The 23,305-nt window shown below is 37.1% G+C and overlaps 1 protein-coding gene and 1 pseudogene across 1 annotated transcript; both read left to right on the top strand.

Annotated features, from left to right (window-relative positions):
• The first annotated feature begins 8,857 nt into the window (after window positions 1-8,857).
• LOC148926392 (uncharacterized) lies at window positions 8,858-13,495 on the top strand (annotated as a pseudogene).
• Window positions 13,496-13,670: 175 nt separating this feature from the next.
• LOC125186635 (putative wall-associated receptor kinase-like 16) lies at window positions 13,671-17,711 on the top strand. The gene is made up of 4 exons (XM_048083041.2): window positions 13,671-14,159; window positions 15,346-15,711; window positions 16,065-16,241; window positions 16,445-17,711. Exons 1-4 carry the CDS (start codon window positions 13,949-13,951, stop codon window positions 17,617-17,619), a joined length of 1,929 nt encoding a protein of 642 aa, XP_047938998.1. The 5' UTR covers window positions 13,671-13,948; the 3' UTR covers window positions 17,620-17,711.
• The last annotated feature ends 5,594 nt before the right edge of the window (window positions 17,712-23,305 follow it).

Genomic DNA, 23,305 nt, shown 5'->3' with positions numbered 1-23,305 from the left:
CTTTCTCAATCTTTTAAAAATTAATAAAATATAAGAATGAAAAACTTAAAAAAAAATAAAATTGTGGGACATACCCAAATAAAATAACTAAAAAATAAGGAGTACAATTTTCGAGAGAGTTTAGCTATTTAAAGAAAGATAGATGATATGGAGAGACCGTATCAGTGGCGAGTGGCGACGAAGCGTGATTGCCGGAAGTATTCCGCCCAACTAGGGTTGGTGGCGGCTGCTTGTGCGTAAAGTAAAGAAACGAAAATAAGGAATTTCTGTTGTATTGATTCTTGAGGTTTCAATATACAGAATTCCTATTTATACTAAGGACTCTAGGTTTGGTTCGACTCGATCATTTCGGAAAAAAACCAATAAGAAAATTCGAAACGGAGCTTATAATTTACTTGACTCAAAAGTTCCAAATTATATAGTTCAAAAATAATGTAAAACAATAATTAAAGCAATAAAGTGTAGCTAATAATAAATCTAGTGTGAAACATAATCTCGAACCATGCCGGCTTCCCTTCTTTGTCCCAACGGCCACCCGGGCTCTTCCATCTCGTCCTTGCTGCTCTGCTCTGCCTCCGACGGATCAGGTATATCGTTCGTGCTAGTCTCCAGCGGGTCCTCCCCGACTGGTGCAGCCTCCGATGGACGAGGAGTTGTACTCGTATCAATAAATGTCATTTCATGTGTCAATGTACAAAGATCGATCTTTATTAGAAGGCTAATTACTTAATTTAGTACCAACAAAACATAATAAATATATAAACGAGCAAAGGAATCACCCGGTCAATAGGTCCATACCACATTTATGAAACGCTTTTTGACCCCGAACAAGGGATTCACCCGGTCAAGACACCCATATTACATTTATTATTATTGTTTGTCTATCCGTTCAACACGTTCAACTTTTTAATAAATACTCCATCCATCCTACTTTAGGAGTCTCAGTTTACTATTTTTGGATATCTATTTTTGGGTATCCCACTTTAGGAGTCCCGGACTCCCAGTTGAAATATACCATAAATGGTAATAGACCCCACATTCCACTAACTTTTTTCCTTTCATATTTTATTCTAAAACTAATATATAAAAATAGAACTCACGTTCCACTATATTTTTTTACCAACTTGCCTTTCAGTGTGGATCACCTCATCCTTTACCTACAACATCTTCTACTCCACCCCTCACAAACATAAGTAATGGGCCCACCATCATATTTTATGTTTGTGAGGGGTGGAGTAGGAGATGTTGTAGAAAAAGTATGAGGTTACATTTCTTAAATCTTGTACCGAACTCAAATTAGACTCTTAAAGTGAGACAGAGGGAGCACTTTATTTCTTCCTCATAGTCTTACATAATTCTCAAATTATTACAGATACTTATGACCTCTTTGAAAAAAATACAATCAAACAAAAAATAAAATTAATTATGACTTTTAATTACAAGTAATAATAACAATTGAACAAGGCGTGCGTTAAAATGACAACACCTCTTAAAATAACACTATACCACCATTCCTAGCCAATCATTTATGCACGTGGACGAGTAATAAGCTGTTACATGACAATAAAAGAAAATGCTCAAGTGCAAAAATCTCGGCCAACAATATACAACAATGTATACAACAATTTTTTCTCGGCCAGCAATATCCAACACGCTATACAGCAATCTATATCGTTTATAATATTGTTGTGTAGCGTTTATAATATTGCTGGATATATGGTGTCACGATGTCACTTTAATAGTTATCATTTTAACACGAACCATTAAACAAGTCCATATAGAAATAAGTATGTTTATACACAATCCCCATAGATAACGTGGTGTAGAACAAACTTCCATCTTTATGTTATTGGTTGTTAATTCAAGGGAGTGTCGAAATTGGGTTTTCTTTTCACCTACTAGTTCTTTTGGTTTATACATAAACTTCTATATTGTCGTGATATTTCCTCAATTGATTTTCCGCCCAAATTAAATTGAGATAGATAAATTTTAATTTGATGTCATAATATATATTGTCGTCATAACTCAAAAGACATTGCCAAAAGATAAGTTCACACGGTTTAGCCAAGCGAGCCAAAGTATGAGTTCTTATGAATTAAAAAAAAAAAGTGTATATTCTTATGGTAACTTAAAATACGAATAAAATATTTTTTTATTAAATATATTATTATTTAATTTTTTATTTGCTTATACTTTTAAATATATCTCTTACTTTGTTATTCTATTTCCAAATTTCATGTTAATTTTAGATTGCAAAAGAATTAAAAGGTTACAAAATATATTACAATTGCATGCTTATTCAAACGTTGACACAAAATGGGAGAGGATCCCCTGCTGTGGTAGAAATACAGCAGGAACGGCTGTGCCAACTTGTAACACCCCCTTTCCGAACGACAACCGCCCGGCTAGGAGATGTCACAATTCTGATACCGTAAAACCCGATAAATTTAAAATCCATTTTTACCAGGCACATCAAAAGAATATTCATAGCAAAACACATTAAGTCTAATTCTGGTTTTTAGATAATTTACAATATAGCTGAATCTAATATACAAAAGTTAGATACACATATTCTCTAGCCTGACAAAATAGATTTATAACCAAAAGATGATAAATGATACAGATAGCACACGCAGTGTTGAGGCAGACAAAACAACGAGAGGGATCCAGAACTTAGCAACCTGCACTATACTCACCATTAATTCCCAATTCAAATAAAAACAATATGCCGTAGCAGTAATTTTTAAGACCCCTATGCTTGTTAAGCCAATCACTAATCACCTAATATAATTAATATTTATCATTAATAACCTTTTAATCATCAACACTGTCATACATTGTCATTTACCATCAACAACTATATATTGTTCGATCTCAAATAGTAAGTACTTGAACAATCTACTCACGATAACCCATATGAGGGTGCCAATAACCCGCATAGGGGTGACGATAACCCACACAGGGGTGACGATAACCCATATAGGGTACCATTAACCCATATGAGGGTGCCAGTAACCCGTGTAGGGTGAATAATCTTCACATACAGTCATGCATACCAAAGAGCAATCATATAACGTCGACTATATCTCAAGAAATCGATCAGTTACATGCATAATCATATATATTCATAACAAACCATCTTATCATAATTTGAGTATTAATCGCAATATTTATCACACAAGCATAAATCCTATACATGTTTTCGGCCATCTATCATTTTTGTCCACAATTTCTATTTACTTTTATTTTCTTGCTAGTTCTATAACTAATTCGTCAATTAGAGCAGTATTCACCGAACTCAAGAGGTGTGTTCGTCTTTTTATTTAAAGGCTTTGTAGTTTTCTTCATTTTTATCACCAAGTCTACAAATAGGGCTCTAATGAACAGGGCAGTTAATTTCCTTACCTTGTTTCTTTTGCTATAACCGAACAAGGAGACAAATCCTTGAGCTTGAAACTTACCTCTAATGGTGACTTAAGAGAAAGGAAGAGGAAATAAGGGCTCGTGTGGGTTGGGGATAAACCGCAGTTACTAGCAGCAATTGCTCGAAGGATGGTGAGTGAGAGGATGAGGACTGAAATCGAAAGCTGGAAGAAGACTTCGAGAAGCTATTCCTCCTCCCCCTCCCTTTCCCCCCTGCTCCCCAAGATGAAGAGGTTTTTTTTTCTTCTCATTATTATTTATTTTAGGAAACACAAAAAATATCATCACCTTCTAGAGGATACACGATCTCCCCACAACTTTCTCCTATATTCTTTGTTTTAATTCATTAATTATTTCCTTTAACCAATACTAATATCCCTATACTTAGGGAAAAGAATCGATACTGCATTTGATTGTTTCTCGTAAGTTTAGTAATATCAATTCTAATTGCTCATATAAATTCCCAAGCTAATTTAATATATTTAATATATTATATATATTCCTTTATCTCTAAGTCCATAGCAATTCAAATTATTTAATTTAATTCCATGCTATTTTTCATAAAATATTTATCCTAATCAGTTATTGAGTTAATGCATAAAAAGAAAGATTAAATCACTCATTCTCTTATCCGAAAAAAATAATATTCTTCTAGGCCTATTTTTGGGATGTTACACAATTAAACGGCACCGTTTGGATCAATTACTACACCCTTTTTCATTATCTATTAATCTATTTAGCTACGGTACTTACCTTTTCATTTACTAACTTGTACAACTTTACTCTTTCCAAATAGCTTCAACATGATTTTGGTGGTTTACGTTGGATAATAATTTTATTCAAATAATGATTAATTATAACTATTCATTACAATTTATGAATTATTTAATTTACTATTTAATATTATGATAAATTAATGTATTATTAATAAATTATTATTTAACACTCGATAGAGTTGTGATAGCAATTGGAGGTTACCAAATTCGAAAAGTCATTTATATATATTAAATTTTATTAATCTAAATCACTAATGTTACACTAAAAAATAATTGAAACTCCCATTGTATTATTGTTTAACTAATTTTTAGTGTAATATTGTTGAGAGTTAATAACTTAAGGTATTTTTTGGGACTTCTTATTGATTTTATAGAAAATTGAAATATAAAATTATATAACTATTTTAATTTTTCTTAGTTGTGCCACATTGCTAAAAATAGAAATTAATATGAAAAAAAATCAAATATAATAAAACAACAATACAACTTTTGTCTCTTGATAGAGTGATGTTATTATATCTGGAGTGTTAAAACATGTTAATGTATAAAAAATGATACTATGATTTTTTTCATATCATATTTTTTATTTATTTATTTTGTTATATTAGTTCCAATTTCACCATTATGGAACAATAGAGAAAATTGAAATGTTATATTCAATTATTCGAGTTTCAAAATTATGGAAATGGCCAATATTTATCCCTGAATTCAAAAATAAAATGAGTTTTCAAATTTGATAAATTTTTAGTCAAAAATAAATTAGAATTGTAAAAGCAGTATTCAATATATAGATATTACATTTATGTAATACTCGATTTAAGTTAAAATAATTTTAAGTGATAAAATTTATTTACTAGTAAAAGTCAGTGCCGTTTAATTGGCACAGCAGCCGTTTAATTGGCACAGCAGCCGTGCTGTGGTGCGACCATAGCAGGGGATCCTTACCCCACTAAATGTCAGATTCACAATCTCCACGTATTACTCAACTCACGTCATGGTCACATCACAAAATTATGACATTGAATCCTCTACCATGCTCCTCTCCATTGCAATGGGCTGCTTATATTTTATATTCCCTTTTACTCGCAATAATCACTCTTATTAGAGCATTTACATCCGTGCTCTTATCTAAAAGTATGGTGGTGGGCCCGGACCCATTTTTACTCCTTATTCTTAGCTAAGAGCACAACACCCACATCCGTGCTCTTAGCTAAGGACAAGCTCAAGGGTCCCATTATTCTATTATTCAATTTAAATATTCCAATTATTAAAAACATTTCAAAATTATAAAAATACATTTAAAAATAAAAAATTACATAATTAAAATCATAAAAAATAAAAATTGCATAATTAAAATACTAAAAAATAAAAATACATAATTAAAATCCTAGAAAATAAAAAATACATAATTAAAATCCTACAAATTAAAAATTACACACGTGGAAGACTAGTCCTCTATCCCCAATTGCCTCTTGAGACCCCGGATCATTTGCTCATGTGTTGCAAGTTGATCCGGAGTCATCCGAGACGTATCGTTCATATAGAGTTGACTCAAGATGGCCCATAACGTGTTGTTCGGGGGTGGAGGAGGCACAAAGGGAGCGGGGGCGGCGGGGGCAGATGGAGTCGAGGCGCGACGGCGGGGGCGATTGGCCGCCGCCTTCTTCCTTCCTTGCCAACGGGAACTGCTCGGGCCAGCGTCGGGGCTACCCAAGTTAGCTCCGGAAAGCTGGGTAGCCACATCATCGGAGGCGCCGTCGGATAGGGCAACCGACCTGGACCGTTTGCTGGAGGAGGATGCTACTATGCCGCCCATATACTTCGGATGTTGGCGGTCCTCCTGCCAACAATCGAGGTACTTGAACAGTTTGAATTCCTCCCGTTGGTATGCCGCCAAGGCGGCAGTGATGATGTCGAGCTTGTTCGTGTCGCTCCCCCCCGACCGCTCTTCCTGGAGGTAAATCCCCTGGAACTTCCTGATTGCCTCGTTGCATCTAAACATGCAATTGCGAACCATACTATCATTGCGATAGATGGTTCCCGCCGGCCGGGTTTCATTGTAGAGGCGAGTGATGCGCCACCAATACGTATCTCCGGTTTGGTTCGTGCCGACGTCCGGATCTTCGGAGACTGCCAAGTATGCTTTGAACATCGCCATCATCTCATCCGGAGTGTATGGGATGCGGGTGCCACGAACAGGAGGAGTAGGAACAGAAGTAGGAGTAGGAGTAGAGCTGCTGCTCCCTCCCGATCGGGGTTCGGGTGCCCACCCGAACCCGGGGGCGTTTAGGTCGTGCAACGGGTAAGGACGGTAGCCACCCGGAGCTTGCGAACCTTGGGTTTGAGGAGGGGCCGTAAATTGGGTTTCCGGACTATATCCGGCCTCGGAGTCGAACCAATCGTGGTTCCAACCGCGATTACTGGAGGGGTGATCCCCGGAGCCGGACATTGTGTAGTGTGGTGGGAATTTAGTTGAGAGAGTATGAGGAAAAAAGATGAGAGAATGTAGATGATGATAGAATAGATAATAGATGAGAATGTGATTTTTTTTGTGTTGGAGTAGGGGTATTTATAGATGAAAATGTGAATTTTGGGGAATTTTTTTTTTAAAATAAATTGAAAGTGGGTAGAAAACGGATATATTTTTTTGGGAAGTGGAAGAATATTTTTTTTTATTTAAAAACATTCTTTAAAATAAATTTCAAATTTTTTTAAAATTAAAAATAAAAAAACGAAATTGCCAACGGCTATGCCGTTGGCCAATCAGAAGCTGCCACGTAATGGTGCTCAGCGGCACGGACGGACGAGGCTCAGCGGCGGACGGACAGCTATGTGCTCAGCGGCACGGACGGACGAGCACCGTCCCTGCTACCGCTGCGGATGCTCTTATAACTATAGATTTTAAGAAAGGTAAAAAAAATCCACTTTTTTATATTAATTTTATAATAAAATGTGAGTGAAGTGAATTAGTGGAATATGAGACCTACTTACCATTTATGATAAAAATGAAGTGTGACAATTATTATAAGACGGATTTTAATTGATAAAAGTGACAATTATTACGGAACGGAGAGGGTAATAAATAAAAATACTATTTCAATTTAAAAATTTATAAATTAAATATTAAACCGTATGGAACAATAGCCCCCATAGAGAAAAGAAGCATCGTAGGAGATCCGAATCCGAATTATATACTCCCTCCGTCCCAGATAATTCGACCCAGTATTCCATTTCGGGCCGTCCCACATAATTTGTCCCACTTCACTTTTACCATTTTTGGTAGTGGACCCCATATTCCACTAACTCATTCCTACTCACATTCTATTATAAAACTAATACTTTAAAAGTAGGACCCACATCCCATTAACTTTTTCAACTCACTTTCCATTAGGTTTCTTAAAATCCGTTCCGGGTCAAAGTGTCCCAAATTATCTGGGACTGAGGGAGTAATACTTTCACCTACAAACTTCTGTCTCCATGTATGTCTCAATAACAATTTCAATATTTTAATTATATCACATATAAAAATATTTATTTATTATGTAATATTCTCTTATTCCAACTAAGTTGAGTACAAAATTTTTAGGCACAGAGATTAATAAATAGTGTTGAATTAATTAAATGAAAATTATGTAAAATAACATAGAGGAAAATAGTAGGAGAGATAAGAGAGAGTAACTAGGTAATGGAATAAAGTAAGAATGATCCGATATTTTTTTATCAAAAGAATAAATGACTCAACAATGTTAAGACATCCCAACGAGGAATATGACTCAATTTAGTTGGGACGGGGAGAGTACTCCGTACTTCTATATTATAATTACTACTCCCTTCGTTCTATCATAATAAAAGTGTTTCATTTTCTGTACTCATTTTAGAAATATAATACTCCCTTCGTCTTAATTAAGATGAAACACTTTCTTTTTAGTTTATCCCAACAAAAATGATCCAATTCTATTTTTGGTTGCTTTCTATGTCCGATTAATATACCTAACCACTTATTTCTTTTTCCTATTAAACATTCAAATCTCTTTCTCTCTTCATTTAATACTTATACCCATTCTTTCTTTTTTCAATTAACCATATTAATCATGTTAACCAACAACTCCTAAAATCTTGTCGACTAAGAAGTGTATAATCATAAACAGGTGAATGGAGTAATAAATAATTAATTAAAGTGCAGAAAAAATAAAATAAGAGAAAATAATGCTCCTTCTGTTACTTGTTAATAGAGACATTTCTTTTCGGTACAGAATTTAATAATAGTGTATTAAATGAATAATGGAAAAAGTAAGAGAGACTAAAATAAGAAAAATGAAGAGAGAATAAATTAAAAAAGAAGAATTACTTTTTATTAAAAATAGAATTTACTTAATTAACTTGAAATTTTCCAAAATAAAAAATAACTCTATAAATATAGAACGGAAATAAAAAATAACTATAAATATAGAACGGAAGAAATATTATATAAGATCATCATAAACAAATAGATGTAATTGAAGAGTATTTTGTAAAAAACTGGTGTGACCATCTTTATTAATATCAAATAATGGGACACCTAATTTATGATTAAAATTGGTGGACGGATTTGAAAAATCAAGTGCTACGTATATTGTACAATCCCCTAGGCCCTACTTTTACACGAATCGTAGACTAATTGTTAAGGATGACTATAATTTGTCAACTCTGCCTCCTTCCTCTAGCTCTAATCTTGCTCCTCCTTCCACCGCAACTGATGTGAATCTGGGTATTCATAATCATAGGATGCAACGACATCGAGGGCTATGGGTTGATTGGGGTCCGAAAAGAAGGTGGAGATATGGCAAGGAGCCAAGCCAGATTCGGAGGTCTGTTCAAATCCCAATCTGCCTACTGAGACGGTATCCAAATTCTGATCCAAGACCACCATCATCTTCATCGTCGAAATACCTTCGCGTGGGTACCTCACACGCCCCAAACAGAGTTCGGATGAGAGAGTTATGATCGTTTTAAGAAAGCCGCGCAATGTAGAAAGAAACACGCGGGCGGGTGTTTTGCCAACCCCAAAACACCCGGTCGGTTTTTTTTGCCGATAAATCAGTTTTTGTCCAGAGACTTCACCCGATCGGGTGAAATGAGCCGTGGGAAACACCCGGTCGGGTGTTTTGCCCGAAATGTGACTTTTTGTCCAAGACTTGTTTTGTTTTGCTTCTTTTTAACTCCTAGTATAAATACTCTTGCTAGGGTTCTTTTCAATGAGCTTTTGAATATTTGTAAGAGACCATTTCTCCATATTTGAGAGCTCACCTTCTTCATCTTTTGAAGACTTATCAAATTCCTTCGGGTTGCATTCGATCTTTTGCCGGGCTAAGGTTGATTGTAAAGGTATGCTTGCTAGTTCTTGTGTTGCTAGTTTGTGGAGCCATTAGGTGTTTGTATGTGAAAGTGCCTTTGGGATTTCTTTCTTGTTCTTCACCTAAATCATAACACTAATCCATCCCTTATCCTTTTATCCTTTTTTCTTGTTCCATTTCTTGGTTTATCTTGTTTATTTGTTGGGTTTATTTACAAGAATAAGTCCGGGGCAAATTTATGAGTCAATCTAGAAGATTCACATTATTCGGTATCAAGAGCCATTGGTTCTTGTTCTTGTAAGCAAAAAAAAAAAAAAAAAAAAAAAAGAGTGAAATTGTTAGAAAATTGTCAAAAAAAAAAGAGATCTCAAATCCTATCCATGGGCTTTAGCTATAAATTGATATATGTGTTCTTGGGTATGTCAATTTGATTGTCGGAAAGTTGTAGGCCGAAATCACATCAATTGTTGGGTCTATTGTTGTTGGGTAAAATTGTGCACACAAAGTGTTTGTTAATTTGTCCCATTGGCGTAGCTCCCTACTTTCACTATTCTTGTGGCTTCTTGGACTAATTTTCACTTGCCTAGTTGTGTATCTTGTTTGTACTTTTTGTGCAACCCTTGAGATTACATCATCGAGAGCAAGTGAGAGAGAGTATCTAGCCACTAAATCTCTAAGCCTTCCGAGAGACATTGGGTGTGAGTTTGGGGAATTGGGGACATACCTTTGTGGGTTGGGAAGTGAGCTCATCACTAAAATCTCCATTCTTGGGTGTGTGCGTTGTTTGTGTCACTAACAAAAGGGATGTGTCCCTAGTCCTTTTTATCTTCTTTGTAGGTACCCGAAAATGCCACCACATACGAGGAATTCTAGACACAATTCGCCTAGAAGGGAGGATGGGGACGACATCGCGTCCACATCCGACGACACCCTCAAAGAGATGTTTTCCTCAATCATGAAGGAGATGCACGAGGTGCGGGGTATTGTGAATGCTATGCAAGGAGGATTTACGGCATATCATGAGGATATAAGTCACCTTAGAGATAAAGTTAGGCATAACCATTCCATGACACCTAGTGACCAAGAGAAACATGGTAGGAGTGGCTACAAGTCAAGGTACCATGATGATGGACTTAATAAAGGGAGTAGAAGGGAACAAGCTCCAAAGTTCCATGGAGAGTCTCACTCTAGGTGGATGAGGGATCGTGATCGTCATAAGGTGCATGAGTGGTTAATGGGGGAGGAAGTCTCAAGTAACGCAAGGATGAGCTCAAGCCCTCGACATGGTGGTGGAGACACAAGCCGAAGAAGCATCCCACCAAAGAAGGTGAACCTATCTCATCCTAGCTATCACACGAAGGTTTCGTCGTGGTTGTCATCCAACTTCACCACTTCAAAGGGCTTGATTCAAAATAAGTGTGACGATAAAGAGCGTGTCAAGCATATGGTGGATTTTGTTGACGATGGCGATGAAGAGCAATGTGATGATGAAATGGAGTCCATGGCTATACATGAAGAAGATGCCCACCCAACTTTCAATGATGTCGAGTCTAGCATTGTGGAAGCCGAGGACGAGTGTGAGCCATTGAATGCCCTTCAAATCTTGAACAACGAACCAAAGCCACATGAGGTTGATAATGGGAATAAGCACTTGAGAGGGAATCGAGAGAAAGAGAAAAAGCTAGAAAATGAGAGCATGCTTCAAAAGCTAATAGAGTGTGAGAAAAGGCGAAAATGTGAGACGCAAAAGCCAAGAGAGAGTGGTGGGGGTGAGTGTGAATCCACGCTTTTAAGAGAGAAAAACCACAAGCATGTGAGAAAAAAAAGTTGCTTGTTAGATTCTAAGATTAACCTTGGGAGGGCTCTAAATCATCCTATGCCTTTTGCCCTTGGTGAGGAGAACGACCCTTATTTCACTAACCCTTTTAACATGTCTTTTCTCTTTGATGGCTTTTTGAAACATGAATTAGAAGGATTGGAATGTGAACCTCGAGTTGTGGATGTACCGAGTAACTTCTTACCGGTTATAAACTCGTGGAAGAAATGTCAAGATGAATCACTCATTGCCCAAGGTTCAAGTACACTATCCTTGCTTTCTTGTGATGTTTCTTTGAAGTGCTTTATAAGATTTATGTGTTGGACAATAATTTTCTTTGGAAAATTGCTTTGAACCATGTTGAGTCTATTTTGTACTTAAAGCGTGATTTTGTAAACTCAAGAGTGACACATGTGAATAAGATTGATTTTGCAAAGCCTATTTGTGATGATAGCTTTGTCATTGGTGATTCGTGGCATCAAGAGCTTGAATCTTTGAATGCTAAATTCATCTTTATATCATATGTTGATCCCTTCTTGAGAAATCCAATCATTAATAAGCATGTTGTTTCGATTGTGGATTCTAAGTTGAAAGATGAAATGGCTTCCTTGTATACTAAGATGTCTAAAGTCTTCCCTTGTTCATAATTTTGAGTTTCATAAATATGTGGATGAGAATAGTAGGACCAAGAGAACTGAAATTGTTGATGATTTTAGAACTTGGTATTTGTTTTGTTTCCATTGCAAAAGGGTTAGACCCTTCAATGGGATCGGGATGTTTAATGGTTGTTTTGTAAAGGACTTTACCACTCACATGTCTTTTGTGGGTTGTGTTGTGATTAAAGTCATAATAATGCATTGTTCTCATGTGTGTGCCTATGTCTTGAAATCGTTAGAGCAATTGCGAGGGGCTTATTTTGATAAGTTCCTTATGTTAATTGATGTTATGTTTTACAAGACTCATGTGGTGTTTTACAAGGTTCACATGTCTTGTGTTGAACATACCCTACATGCTAGGCATAATAGTTTTTTGTCACATTCTTCTCATAATAATGATCAATTCTTCAAAGTGTTGGAGCAATTAAGTGAGCATCATGTTGACAACCTTGATTCTTTATGTGGCATGATTCCTTGTAAGCTTCAAGAAAATGATCTTAAGATGGAGGTGTCATTTGTTCTCATTGCTAAATTCGATTTTGAATGTGATGGTGAAAGTTGGTTCGTTGATTATGATTGTGAGAACCATCTCCTTGTTAGTGAAATGTCTTTTGGGTTCCGAAGTGAAATCAACCTCTTGCATGATACTATGATATTTGATTTGGACTCGCTCGATTTTGTAGGTGTACTTGATCGGGATTTGAGGACAAATCCTTCAAAAGAAGGAGGGGATGATGTGAATCCGGGTGTCCTAGGGAAGGATCGAAGAACCGGATTTGAGGACAAATCCTTTCACAAAGAAGGAGAGGATGATGTGAATCTGGGTATTCATAATCATAGGATGCAACGACATCGAGGGCCATGGGTTGATTGGGGTCCGAAAAGAAGGTGGAGATATGGCAAGGAGCCAAGCCAGATTCGGAGGTCTGTTCAAATCCCAATCTGCCTACTGAGACGGTATCCAAATTCTGATCCAAGACCACCATCATCTTCATCGTCGAAATACCTTCGCGTGGGTACCTCACACGCCCCAAACGGAGTTCGGATGAGAGAGTTATGATCGTTTCAAGAAAGCCGCGCAATGTAGAAAGAAACACGCGGGCGGGTGTTTTGCCAACCCCAAAACACCCGGTCGGGTTTTTTTGCCGAGAAATCAGTTTTTGTCCAGAGACTTCACCCGGTCGGGTGAAATGAGCCGTGGGAAACACCCGGTCGGGTGTTTTGCCCGAAATGTGACTTTTTGTCCAAGACTTGTTTTGTTTTGCTTCTTTTTAACTCCTAGTATAAATACTCTTGCTAGGGTTCTTTTCAATGAGCTTTTGAATATTTGTAAGAGACCATTTCTCCATATTTGAGAGCTCACCTTCTTCATCTTTTGAAGACTTATCAAATTCCTTCGGGTTGCATTCGATCTTTTGCCGGGCTAAGGTTGATTTTAAAGGTATGCTTGCTAGTTCTTGTGTTGCTAGTTTGTGGAGCCATTAGGTGTTTGTATGTGAAAGTGCCTTTGGGATTTCTTTCTTGTTCTTCACCTAAATCATAACACTAATCCATCCCTTATCCTTTTATCCTTTTTTCTTGTTCCATTTCTTGGTTTATCTTGTTTATTTGTTGGGTTTATTTACAAGAATAAGTCTGGGGCAAATTTATGAGTCTTCAATCTAGAAGATTCACATTAGCAACCCACACTTTCCAATTCAATCAGCCGGCCCGGCTGCCCCGATCGGTGTGGGAATTTATCCATACCGTTTCCGTTCGGGGTCGGGCCGGATTGCTCGTTAGAGCCCTCATTCAACATAAGTTGCGATAGTCTCGTCAATCCTCCAAAAGCTTACCTCACTAGATTGGGCCTGATTGAAATAAAAGCATTTCAAGTTCGGATTGATTTAGGAAACCTGAACTGGGATAGATTGGCTGGATGGAGGGTTTTATGTGAGTTACCAAATGAGCGGTCAATGCACGTTCTCCGACGGGAACCGCGTCATCGCAATCGGCTGCGACGACGCTGTGGCGGTCACCGGAAAGGACAGCGGCCGGAATTTCGCAGGTGGCTGCACGACTTTTTGTCATAGCCGTGATTTGGCTCCGATTTGCCCGGATGGTAGTGATGCCAATGACCTCGGTAGCGGCTGTTGTCAGACGCCAATTCCTAGAGGTAATCCGCCCAATCGCCTCTCTTTAAATTTCAACTTTTTTTAATGTATATCTTTGACTTACTTTATTTAGCGTGAAAAATGAAAATACAAGTTTTATGTTCCAAGTGAAAAAAAAGGTTACCGTTTTGTTGTTGATTGATCAAGTTCAATAATCAATCTTTAAACCTTCCTAATCTGACTCACTGAATGATAATCCTCAAATTAACTATCTAAACATATCAAAATTGTTGATCAGTTCTTGTGGTCCTGCACAATAGCTGGATCCTTTCCATACATGTGGTGTTGTTACAGTGCAGCTGGTGTTGGGTGAATCTCGTGGACCAATAGATTGCACACTCATCACTGCCAGCACCAACATTCTCTTTCTCCGTGGTCATAGCTTTAGATCAAGTTTATTTTTGAGTCACTCTTAAACTGATTAGGATTAGCTTCGTCCCAGTGTAAGTGACACTATATCCTTTGTGCACATATTTTGGGTCTCCTATAAATTATTCTCTCTTCACTTTTATTACTCCCTCAGGTCTAACTCAAGATGTTTATATTTTTTAGTGGCACAAGATATTAGAAGAAGTTGATAAGTGGAGTAAATAGAAATAGAAAAAGTAGTTGAATATATAATGAAGAGAGAGAGATTTATTTCCAAATATAAAAAATGGACATGTTGAGTGTGACAAATTACAAAAGAAAGGTAGACATCTTGAATAGAACGGAGAAAGTATCATTTTCCTTAAACACTCGCGAAAATGATGTGATATTGGTTAGTAACCCAACAATTAAATATAATAAAATAATTTCATTAATATATAAAGATTAAATTGGAAATACTAGGTTAATTGTATTTTTATAGCTTAAATTCTGCTTTATTATTTATCTAGTCTGAATTTCAACTTTTTTAATGTATAACTGACTTTTACTGTGCAATAATGATAACATCTAGTAGGACTAGTATTATACATTTATACTCCTTCTGTTCTAACGAAGATGACATTTTCCTTGGGTGGCACTAGATTTTGTGCAACTTTATTCTGTGTGTTAAGTGAAGAGAGTAAATGGAATAAAGTAGACATAAAAAGAATTTCTATTTTTAGTAATGAGTCATCTTTGTTGGGACAAATCGGAAAGGAAATTGTGTCATCATCGGTGGGCCGAAGGGAGTAAGTAACTAAGTTTTCTAACTAACTGCAGGCACAACTAACCTTGTTGTCAACTTAAGTGATCTACACCAAAACTGGGGGCGAGACAGAAAGCTTTTCAACTACAGCTACGCCTTTCTAGGCGAAAAGGGCATCATCGATCCACGCCTCATACAACTGAATAATTCAACAACTTTACGAGGCGAGAGTAAGAATTGGTTCGGTAACTATACGCCGCCAGTGGCACTGGATTGGAGAATCGGGGCTGAGAATTGCAGTCGCGCACAGCAGAGTCGTTCAACTTACGTGTGTTCAGATAATAGTGAATGTCTTGATTTTGATTCTAACGTTGTCGGGTACCATTGCCGTTGCTTACAAGGATATCAAGGAAACCCTTACCTCCCCAATGGATATCTAGGTTGGTGCATCATTTCAATTAATACTTAGTGTACTTACTTAGTAGCATTATTATGATTCTCATAAAAGTACATCCTACAAACAATGAGAATGATTAAGCGTTACTATGCTATGCTAAGAAATAATCAAAGTATAACTAATCATAACTAGAGAGCACAAATTTAGTTCATTATAAGAGCGATTTAATTCACTATATAGTGAACTAAATCACTCTTATAATGAACTAAATTCATATTCTCGAGTTATGAATTTAAGTAGTGGTTCCTTATATCACTACTCTTACTATGTTATGCTTGTGAGAAAGATGCATCGTATGCATAGCTATTTTATATATATGATTGGTTTCTGTGGCAGATATTGATGAATGTTCAAATCATACACTTAACCCATGCGATTCAAATTCAATTTGCACAAACACTCCTGGCTCTGTTAATTGCACGTGTCGAAAAGGATATCATGGTGATGGATTGACCAATGGTAGGGGCTGCATTCGGGTGCCACCTTCTGAAATGATCATCAAATTGTTAATAGGTAAAATTTCATTCAGTCCCCCTATCTTGATTTTAGTTTTAAGCATATACTTTATTATCTACTCCATATTACATATCCGGACGAGAATGCCATTAATAAAATGAAATACAATGAATTAGAAACATTGGAATGATAGTAGTAATAAATATATAGATGATCAGTTTCATGTTATTTTCTGAAATTGACGAGTACCCCATTCCAAGGTCTGGCATGTGGGTTGGGATTTCTGTTACTCTTGCCAATTTGTTTTTGGTTGCACAAGGAGCTGAAGAAGCGAGAGAGTAGAAGGCGCAAAGAAAATCTCTTCCAAAGCCTTCTCTTACAACATCAAACAAATGAAGATACATTTGGAAGAACCAAGCTTTTTCTAGCAAAGGAGCTAGAGAAAGCTACCGATAACTTCAACGAAAATCGAATTCTAGGAAGAGGAGGGCAAGGTGTAGTCTACAAAGGAATGCTATCCAATGGTACAATTGTAGCAATCAAGAAATTGAAGGAGGTTGATGAGAATCAAGTGGAGCAATTCATAAACGAGGTTGTGATATTATCACAAATCAGTCATAGGAATATCGTCAAATTGTTGGGTTGTTGCTTGGCGTTTGAGGTTCCTCTCCTCGTATACGAGTATGGGCCTAATGGGACACTATTTGATCTCATTCATCAAACAGAACTTCCAATCTCGTGGAACATGCGAATAAAAATCGCGACAGATATAGCAGGTGCGGTGGCTTACTTACATTTTGCATCATCTGTCCCCATCTATCACAGAGACATCAAGTCCACGAACATCCTTATGGATGAAAAGTATGTTGTCAAAGTATCGGATTTCGGAACATCCAAATTTGTTTCAGTAGACCAAACTCACCTGACCACGCTGGTTAAAGGCACATTCGGATATTTAGATCCAGAGTATTTCCAGACGAGCCAATACACTGACAAGAGCGACGTTTATAGCTTTGGAGTAATTCTTGTCGAGCTTCTAACAGGACAACGGGCCATATCGTTAGATGAATCACAAGAAGATAGAAATCTAGCAACACGATTTCTTACATGTATGGAAGCAAACAATCTTGATGCCATAATAGATAACCAAGTTTCCAAGCAAGCAAAGAAAGAAGAGGTGATTGCTGCTGCAAGGCTTGCAAAAAGGTGCTTGAACATCATAGGGAGAATGAGGCCAAACATGAAGGAAGTAGCTAGAGAATTGGAAAGTTTGTCTATGTCTCAAGTGTCTGCAAATGTTACACATGAAACTGAAGAAGCAACCATGTATGAAGCAAAGTCAGTTTTGGTTCCAAATATGGATTACACTTGGACAAGTGGTGACAGTGTCGCCTCATCATCAGATGCTCATCCACTAATGTCTACAAAATTCTAAACTTATGTCTTTTCTATTGCTCTTGTAATACCTTTAGTTATAACTAAACTTTCGCATATTACAAATATAATTACACTTTTACGTGCTACAAATTATTTACCTCCTTAAATATCACTATTTTAGTGGCGTGTCTCTCTGATTTTGACATGCATAATACTCCCTCCGTTCCCTCATAGTTGAGGCGGAATTTTTCGGCACGGAGTTTAAGAAATGAATGTTGAGGTGTTAAATAAATACATAAAAAAGTAAGAAAGAGAAAAAGGTAGAGAGAATAAAGTAAAAAGTGAATAAAGTAGAGAGAATAAAGTAAGAGAGAGTAAAGTAAGAAAGAAGAAAAAGTACCTATATATGGAAATGACTCAACTATGAGGGAACTTCACGAATGTAAAAATGACTCAACTATGAAGGAACGGAAGGAGTAACTACTTATCTATGTGTCACAATTTTATTTAGTGTATGACACTGAATTTCAATGCATAAGCATCGCTCAAGTGATCAATAAATTATCCCTAATAATACAATTCTATTGCAAGATTTCAGCTTCATATGTAGTAGAGATGCCCAAGGTTTTCGGTTCCGGCGGTTAACCGCGAAACCGGAACCGCCGGTTCCGGTTCTGAACCGGAACCGTGACAAAAATCTTGAACCGGAACCGTGATAATTTGAACCGCGGGCCGGTTCCGGTTCCGGTTCCAAATTTAATGAACCGAAACCGTCACCAAACCGCCGGTTCCGGACGGTTCCGAACCGCCGGTTAACCGGCGGTTTCACGGTTCCGGCGAGGTTTTCGAGGCCGCCAGCTTTCGGCAGGTATGGTTGGCTTTTTCAGGCGGTTTTTCAGGCGGTTTTTGACCAAAACCGGCGGTTAACCGTGAAAACCGGTGGTTAACCGCCAAACCGGCGGTTTTCGGTTTTGGCGCGGAACACAAGGCTGATACGTTGCAGCTTCGATGGGATGGTTGAGTGCAGGTGGTCAGACGGTTTGTTGACCAAACCGGCGGTTTCGGGTGTAAAACCGGCGGTTCCGGCGGTTTTTGACCGTTTTTCAATTTTTTTTTTTTTTTTTTAAATTCGAATTTTGAATTCAATTTCATGGTTTTTTTTATTTATGTTCCGACGACACTTGTAAATTATATCACATTGTTGTATTATTGTAATGTATTGACAATTGTATTATTGTAATGTATTGTTGTCCGTTACAAGTTACAACTCAAATTCAATAAAATTGATATAATTTTCACCTTATTCGTCTTATTTCAATTTAAATTATCCATTGCCTTGTTCCAATTTATTGTATAAATTCAAAATTCCAAATTATATAAGCAAAAAAAAAAAAAAAACCGTTGGAACCGCCAAAACCGAACCGGAACCGTGAGAACCGTACGAAAACCGGCGGTTCGGAACCGGAACCGGAACCGCCGGTTTTGGAACCGGAACCGGAACCGTCAAAAAGCCTCACGGTTCGGTTCCGGTTCCACATTTCGCGAAACCAGAACCGCCGGTTTACGAACCGTGGGCATCTCTAATATGTAGTGTGAAGGAGTTGATCCACATATTGAAAATGATTGTTTACCTCTACACGAAACGAAAACATTAAAGTAATGATTTTTGTTTGTTGAAAAGGTTTTGTAGCTAAGAAGTGAAAGACTGAAAGCTGTAAAAAAGTTCAAATAAGATAATCTACAAATAGGATGGTTAAAAATCAAATAAGATAAGATTTCACATCAATGTAAAATTTGAACTAAAATCACTTGTATAATAGTATAAAAAGGACATAATCATTCAACATATTGCAGTCTGATTTATAACTAAAAGGAAATTAAGTCTCCAATATACGTATATAAATATATATAGACCTCATAAGCAGGCTTTAATTCACTTCTCATCATCTTCTCTTTCCCTTTCAATTTCAACAGGTTCTCCTCTGAGGCTCTCTTACAGCTCGCTTTGCCAGCCATTCTGCATAAAAAAAACAGTCATTTCCAATATATATACCTCAGAAGCAGGGGCTCACATATAAAGAAATTCCAAAAATCAATGAATAAGGGGCTCACATATAAATGTTGAAAAACAGACCAACTCTCAGGATACCACTCATCAGAAGTGTAGCAACATAATCCCCACCCTTGGCTTGGACGACTTCGACCTTGGCATATCGAAGAGCATTAAGACGGTCGTGAGTATTATTCAGGAATAGGTAGAAGACCCAACTAGCACTTTCCATAACATTGGTGCCGGCATAGAAAGCTTCCAACACAACCTCACCCGCGTCATAAGGGTCGCACTCAATCTCAAGCTTGACTTTTCCCACCTCCTTTTTGGTGGACAGATCATAGACGAACCAACAAGTTGCGTAGTGGATAATGAATAGAATGTCGCCCCCCACATAGACGAGGTTCCTCCTATGCATTTGATATAATGGAGCAGGGAGGTTGTCTGCAAAGACATCCCAGGTTTTTTCTAGCAGTTGTACAAGAGAAGAGAAGGTTTATTGTGTTCTTTCTCTTCTCCTTCTAAGGTGCGTAAGGATGGGTGGTAGAATTCTTGTTTGTTGTAAACCCAGCCGTGATACTATATCATAACCTGTTGGTCGGTCCACAGAAAGCAAGAGGATGGAAAGGGATACCCGATGGCATCCGACAAGATCCTAGGGCCGAACATGCCTTTCACAGGGTCGTACACAACTCAGCCCAACATTCAAGCTCAGCAGTGCCCCTGCAGATGAATATCCTGCCATCACGTAATTGGAGTAGCACGGGTTTGCATCGCTCTATATTCATAGTGGCGGGGCAAAGAGTCCAAGTCTCTGAACCAGATGGTGGCTCTGCAGACCACAAACAATTTGTTGGATTTGGGAATTTGAAGGGATCGTCCTTGTTGCATACGAGACCTCCCACCATGAACATGGCACCATTGGCACGGAAAAATCCAGGAAAAATCGGAATGTCTTGTTTCGGTTCTCCTTTAAATCCGAATGTTACAAGATGTGGATCACTACTTTCCTTCAAATCAAACTCGCTGATGTTGAAATAATTGAATGAACAATTACATAAAGCTCTCTATGATGATTAATCGAGAACGATGGAGAAGGAACATAAACTGTAGAGCGGAAGCGTACCTTGATCCATGACGAATTGGACGGTGGAATTGCTTTGCAACGGCTATGGATCATCAGAGACATTCTTTGCAATAGTCTGCCGAGAGAATACAGAGATATCGAATGTTCTTCTGACGTCTAGGGACCATAACCCTAGTTTATATTTATATAAAATATAAACCCCTTTATTTTCTATTAGGCCCCTCATCAAATAGAAAATCTCATATGGTATCTACACTTTAGTCCAAACTTTAATCTTTATTGGATCACTTTAATTGGGGAATAGAAAGATAACCATACACATTAAATTAGTCATATGGAAGCCCAAAAATTCTAACAATCTCCCACTTGGGCAACACATGACACCAAATAAACGTGTATAAACCGAATGAGTGCTCAAAAAAATGCTATCACATAGTGTATTTCCGAACAATCTTATTATCAACCATATCAACATAGGACTAAAGGGGCAGTCACCATATTTTTTCATGATTAAACCCATCAGTAATCACATATGCAAATATAATCAACAACAGATCAATTATGGAGTATAGCACGGAAATTTCATGCAAGGTGATCATACATGCCTATTTCCAACTGGTCTTCCCAAAGTGAGATCAAACCAAAAATAATGGACAAAACATAATACTTTATTTCTGCAGAGAATAACATGAGTTTTATAACTACATGTTCAACACAATATAGATCAATAACTAAAACTACTCCCACTGAATGAAAGTACCCTTAAACAACATAACACCCATTTAGGCTACAAGCCCATGAAAGACCTTAGGTGATAGTCCCTTAATGACTGGATTTGTAATTATCAAATCCATTCCCTTATGCTCTATATGTATTTTTCCATTACGAACCCTTTATTTACAACCAAGAAACTATGACATGGCAAAGCTCTTGTTGTTCGGAATATAATACTGTAGAGTTATTGTCACAACATAACTTAAGCGGTCTTTCAATACCTCATAGTATGCAGCCTAGTGACAAAATTTCACAGTCATATTCAATAACTAGATGCCCCAAAACAAGTTATGAATTCTGTTGTCATGGCAGAAGTAGCTACAAGTGTTTGCTCAGCACTTCTCCACGAAATGGCTCTACAGCCAACAGAATGGTGGCTCTGCAGACCACAAACAGTTTGTTGGCTTTGGGAATTTGAAGGGATCATCGTTGTTGCATACGAGACCTCCCACCATGAACACGGCACCATTGGCACGGAAAAATCCAGGAAAAATTGGAATGTCTTCTTTCGGTTCCCCTTTAAATCTCAATGTTACAAGATGTGGATCACTACTTTCCTTCAAATCAAACTCGTCGAAACTATAATAGTGCATAGCATTATCGCGGCCATAAGTAAGCACCGTGAAGCGTAAACCTCCGCCCTCCATATATATGCTGTTCAATCAAAACAATGTAATAGTAGTAATATAATTAAAAAGATGAACACCCATGAAATGAAGATGATAAACAATCAAAATATTAGAGAAAACTAAAGATCTTAGCTGCAACTCAGGAGTTACGATACAGGAATGAGGACAGGGTTAGTTAACAACAGAACAATTGCCATTTCCTCTAACTGACCAGCTCTCTAAATAGATGCCCAGGCCCGGGCCCGAGAGCCCAGGCCCGTGGATCGGTTTTGGATGATCATGATATATTGATGATCTGATATACTCACACTTTATATATGGAGGAGTACAAAATTGTTAAACTCACTTCGGACAATTTGGCCATTTCTAAATTGGCTTCATATTGGAACTTTTCAAATTTCTATATTTATTGCATGCTTTGAGTCATTATGCCGTCGCAATCATTCGAACATGATATATTTTCTTCATTCCATGATTTCATATTGGGGATTTCTAATATTTTAAAAATCGGAAAATCCATTTCTGTATCATAATTACATAATTTTATAAAATATTAATCTTTAGTGCATTGTAAATAATTCAAAACATTCTAATCAAACTCATAATTTTGAAATAAATTCTTCTAAAATCATAACATGCATTATTTCAAATCTAGAATTCATTTCTATACTCTATCTCAAAAATTCAATCCATACATGCATCTGTATTAATTTCCCAAAATACAATAAATCATCACCATTAATCCTAATAAAATAACAGTAAGCATTTGATCAATAGTAGATTACATTCATGAATTTTAATTAATAAACAAAAAAAATAAAATTATACTCCCTCTTTCCCACAGGAGTATATATGCATTCTTTCATTTTTAGTCATTCCATAGAAGATTGTCACGCCCGCCCTTACTAAGGATAGAAAGAACGAGTTATCGCGACCGGAGTGGGATATAAGAAACGGGGAAGAAAGGGGAAACAAAGGGATAAACTCGACCAAAGCTCGATGTAATAGGAAATAGCTCAAATAAAAATCATAGTATCACTTCAATAGTCAGCAACTCGAAATGAATATTATTTCAACAATACTTGAACTCAAAAGAAATATTATTTAGCGGAAGCATTCGCGAGTAGAATAATGTCATGTATGAAGACACAACATATTCTAAACATTTGATAAACATCTTCTTTACTTATGTGCTCAACACCCA

Source organism: Salvia hispanica, chromosome 5 (assembly GCF_029641045.1).
Source record: "Salvia hispanica isolate PSC_SH4W2 chromosome 5, Shi_PSC_v1, whole genome shotgun sequence".
NCBI classification, from domain to species: Eukaryota; Viridiplantae; Streptophyta; class Magnoliopsida; order Lamiales; family Lamiaceae; genus Salvia; species Salvia hispanica.
Note: the sequence above shows the minus strand (reverse complement) of the source record. Positions and strands in the feature narration are given on the sequence as shown.